This window comes from Aptenodytes forsteri, unplaced genomic scaffold (genome assembly GCF_000699145.1).
Source record: "Aptenodytes forsteri isolate BGI_AS27 unplaced genomic scaffold, ASM69914v1 Scaffold368, whole genome shotgun sequence".
Lineage (NCBI taxonomy): Eukaryota > Metazoa > Chordata > Aves > Sphenisciformes > Spheniscidae > Aptenodytes > Aptenodytes forsteri.
This window is the reverse complement of record NW_008794884.1, coordinates 89,971-94,001: the sequence shown is the minus strand read 5'-3', so window position 1 is coordinate 94,001 and position 4,031 is coordinate 89,971. Positions and strand designations below refer to the sequence as shown.

At 65.7% G+C, this 4,031-nt stretch overlaps 2 protein-coding genes across 2 annotated transcripts in view; one reads left to right on the top strand and one right to left on the bottom strand.

Moving 5' to 3' along the window:
• The window catches only part of SEMA3B (semaphorin 3B), a 4,655-nt gene extending 4,290 nt beyond the window's left edge, over window positions 1-365 (top strand). Inside the window, exon 17 of the mRNA XM_019470877.1 lies at window positions 189-365. Coding sequence (XP_019326422.1) covers window positions 189-365 — 177 coding nt within the window. The remainder of the gene's footprint in view (window positions 1-188) is intronic.
• A 739-nt stretch (window positions 366-1,104) lies between these two features.
• On the bottom strand, window positions 1,105-3,235 carry LOC103895244 (2'-5'-oligoadenylate synthase 1). Its single transcript, XM_019470876.1, has 6 exons — window positions 3,041-3,235; window positions 2,572-2,866; window positions 2,317-2,492; window positions 1,993-2,234; window positions 1,773-1,905; window positions 1,105-1,689 (listed from the first exon to the last, which is right to left on the bottom strand). The coding sequence occupies exons 1-6, from the start codon at window positions 3,233-3,235 to the stop codon at window positions 1,162-1,164; spliced, it is 1,569 nt and encodes a 522-aa protein (XP_019326421.1). The 3' UTR covers window positions 1,105-1,161.
• Window positions 3,236-4,031: the final 796 nt, after the last annotated feature.

Sequence of the window (4,031 nt, the reverse complement as noted above, 5' to 3'; positions counted from 1 at the left end):
AGGGGCAGGACGGGCGCTGGCGGGACATGGGGGGTCTGGCAGGAGGAGGGGCACCCAGGGAGGAGATGGGGGGGGGGCACGGGAGGGGTGCCCAGCGCCCCGGGTGCAGAGCAGCGGTGCGGGGGGGCTTTTACTAATTGAGCACAATAAAGCAGAGGATTCAGCCCAGGGTCCTGCGTCTGCCCCAGAGCCCCAGGGAGCACACGGGGGTGGGCAGGCCAGTGCCCTACAGCGGGGACCCCTGCTGGCACCCTGAGGAGTGGGGGGGGGGCAAGTCCTGTGGGGACATCGCCAAGGCCGATAGGGACCCCAAGGCTTACAACCCTCCACGCTTTCGTTTCTGGAAGGCGAAAACCGAAACTTGACTTGGCCTTTCCCCAGTGCTGCCAGCCCAGCACTTAAGGCAGTGATGGGAGGTGACCTTGGGATCTGCTGCCTCCCGCTGCCTGCGGTGGCACCAGGGCCCCCGGTGACATTGGCACTAGCCATGTCCCATTGCCTGGGGTGACATCAGGCCCCCCGGTGACACCAGCACCAGCCATGTCCCAGCGCTGGCTGCGCCCCAGCACTTGAGCCCCCAGCGTGGGCACAGGCAGACACTGGTGCGGGCAGGGCACCCCCAGCCCCCGGGCAGGGCCGGGCACAGAGTCCCCGTGGTGGGACTCTGCCTCCGGCCAGCTGGGCAGTCAGGGGAGAACCTGGGCAGGAGCCCCCCAGGGAGCCGGGGCTGGGGACTGGGGAGAGGCGAAGCCCCGGGGCCGGGGCCACCTTAAGTTCCCAGCGGTGATTGAGTTGGTGGCTGGGGAAGGTTTAAAAGCTGCTGCAGGCAGAGAGACAGCTGCAGGCAGGAGCAGGCAGAGGATGGAGCTGGTTTTTTCCTGAGGTCCAGCTGGCACTGGGCTGGCACCCCTGACCCCACCGTGCACCCCGGGCTCAGGCAGCACCGCTGCTCTGCACCCATGTGTCCCTGTGCTGTCCCAGCAGCTGGTGGCATTGAGGACCCCCTTATCCCAATGATGTCCCCCCTTGATCACCCCCCCCACCGTGCCACTTGGCACTGTCCCCAACTCAGTGAGCAGCACAAGGATCTACCAGGGCATTTATTTCCAGCATGACAGGGAGACAGGTTACAGGCGCGTAGGCTGGTGCTGAGGGCGATGCTTAGGAGGGCGAGCAAGCAGGGAACTGGGGGTGCCAGGGGCCCGTGCCCCCCCGGAGCCGCAGGAGCATGAAGATTGTGCTCCTGGGCTGGATGTTGTAGTGCGCCAGCACGTGCTGGTTCTCCAGCTCCCTGGAGCCGTACGTCAAGCGCTGCTGGTTGGCAGGAGGCCCGTGCCGGGCGTGGATCTGCTCCTTCAGCTGCCAGACCGTGTCAGTGGGTTGCACCATGTAGGTGGTGGTCCGGTTCTTGTCGTCCTTCACGAAGACCTCCATCGCCTGGGGCTCAGTCTGCAGCAGCATCAGCGTGGTACTGTAGAAGATGCCGTGGGTGGCCAGGGTCTCGTTGTCCTGCAGGATGAGGGTGCTCCTGCCTGGCTCCTGCTGCGCCAGGCGCTGCCTGTACCGGGGGATGCCCCACTCCTGCTCGATCTTCTCCTTCAGCTGCCAGACGGTGGTGCTCGGGCTGACGGTCATGCTCAGGCTGGTGCCTGCCAGCTGTTTCACCTCAATCCTCACGGGTCGGGCCGGCTGCGGGGACAGGAGTGTGGGTGGGCAAAGCCAGCAGGGGCCCTGGGGGGGGCAGCAATGCCCGCAGGCACAGGCAGCCTTACCTGCACGTTCCAGGGCTGGGCGGTATTGACGCAGGGCAGCGAACGGTGGTGGGCAGCTTCCTGCGCCACCAGGTACCAATTCTTGCCTTGGCCCAGGATCCCTGTGGGGTCGGCGGGGTCCAGGATGATGGGGCTGCAAACACAGAGGGCGGGCACTGCCGTCAGTCCCGGGCAGCACCACAGGGCGGGTGGCAGGGGTCCCCCCGGGCACGGTCCTCACCGGGGACTGCGCAGCAGCCCCTTCACGTGGGCACCGATCTGGCTGTGCTGGAGTGAGTAGTACGTCTCCCAGTAGATGCAGATCTCCTGGTACCGGCACAGCAGCTCCAACACCGTACGGAAGCCCTCGGCCATGACAAAGGACACGCAGGAGCCCGTGCCCTCCTCCCAGGCGTAGATTGTCAGCAGCTCCAGGGCATACTTGGGGGGCAGGTCCGCGGTGGGGTACCGTGGCTTCAGCATCTGGGGAGAAGACGGGGATGGGGGTGAGAGCTGGCCAGGCCAGGTGCCCAGTGGGTGCCGGGGAAGCCGGGCAGCCCCTCACCTCCTTGTACCAGTGCTTGACCAGTCGCAGGAGGTTCTTCAGCTTGGGGGGGCAACGCTTCACAAACTTCTTCTGCAGCTCGGTGAAGCACGGGGAGAACTCCCCGGGTCCACTGCTGGCATTCAGGAGCCCCACGTACACCCCCGCATCTGGTGGGACATCCCGCGTCACCTGCCCTGCAGGGCGAGAAGGAGGGTGAGATCCATCCCGGCGCTGACACCCCAGCCCAGCCCTGCGCCAGTTCACACCCCTTACCCAAGGCGTCGTAGGCGGGCAGGATGTCCACCTCGATGGACTCCAAGGTCTCCTTGGAGCAGAGGGTGAAGCTGAGGGAGCGTGGCATGTTGCTGGGACCCTTGTACTTTGGCTCGTTGATGTTCACGGTGAATGTCAGGCTCTGCCTGCAGGCGTGCAGCCTCTTCTCGATCAAACGTAGGATACTGCTTCTTTCCTGCTTCTGCTTCTGATAGCTGGAGAAGCAGCTGAGGAAGAGCACCACGTCGGCGTCGGAGTTGTTCTGCAAGGCTGTGCCCTTGCCTGCCGAGCCACCCTGCAGAGAGATACCCCGCCCGCTCAGCACCGCTGCCCCTCAGCACAGGGATCGCCTGCCACCATTTGTGGAGCTGCCAGGGGAAACTGAGGCAGGGCAGGAGCTGGAGCAGCAAGACAGAGGGAAGGGCGGCAACAGGGGTACCAGCTGGCCCCCAACCCAGGCAGAGCTCACCTTGACGGTCTTGTGGACGTGGATGTTGGTCTCAAAGCAGTCCTCCTTCAGGAAGTCGCAGATCTGCTTCACCGTCTGCTTCACGTGCCTGCAGAAAGCCGTGCTGGGCTCCAGGGTCGCTGCAATCCAGCCGTCCAGCTCCTTGGCGGCCACTGTCTTCAGCCCGCTCGTGGATGTCGCCTGCCCCACATCCATCCTGCCAGCTGTGGTCGCTCCCTCTGCCTGCTCCTGCCTGTCCTCCCTGCAGCTGTCTCTCTGCCTGCAGCAGCTTTTAAACCTTCCCGGGTCACCGCCCCGATGGCGTCACCGCCGGGAAGTTAAGGTGGCCCCGGCCCCGGCTCCCCGGGGGGCTCCTGCCCACGGGGTCCCCCGGGTGTCCCCGGTGCCACGGCTGCGGGGGCTGGGAGGAGGCAGGAGGGGCTGTGTGGCACTGCCAGCACCCTGGCATCCAGCTGAGGGGCAGCAGTGACAGCGGTGGCGGCAGCGCAGGCAGCTGCCTTCAGGCTGGGTCTGGGGTGCTGCAGGACCTCGTAGCCCGGGGTGTCCGCGGTGGCACAGGGTCTCCCCTGACTGCCCAGCTGGCCGGAGGCAGAGTCCCACCATGGGGACTCTGCGCCGGGCCCTGCCCCGGGGCTGGGGGTGCCCTGCCTGCACCAGTGTCTGCCTGTGCCCACGCTGGGGGCTCAAGTGTCCAGGCTGGGGCACAGCCAGTGCTGGGACATGGTTCACGCTGGTGGCACGGTGTCACCCCAGGCAATGGGACGTGGCCTGTGTCAGTGCCACCAGAGGCCTTGGTGTCACCACAGACTATGGGATATGGCTGATGCCACCAGAGGCCCTGGTGTCACCCCAGGCAATGGGATGTCGCCTGCCCCACATCACCAGAGCTGGCTGGTGCTGGCATCACCAGAGGCCTTGGTATCACTATAGGCAATGAGATACAGCCGGTGCCAGTGCCACCAGGATTTCTGGTGTCACCACAGGCAATGGG

Coding starts and splice junctions, on each gene's coding strand:
- LOC103895244 (XM_019470876.1), bottom strand. CDS start 3,235: ATGGATGTGGGGCAGGCGACATCCACGAGCGGGCTGAAGACAGTGGCC. Junction 2,867..3,040: donor ACGTCCACAAGACCGTCAAG/GTGAGCTCTGCC, acceptor ATCTCTCTGCAG/GGTGGCTCGGCAGGCAAGGG. Junction 2,493..2,571: donor GCCCGCCTACGACGCCTTGG/GTAAGGGGTGTG, acceptor CTCGCCCTGCAG/GGCAGGTGACGCGGGATGTC.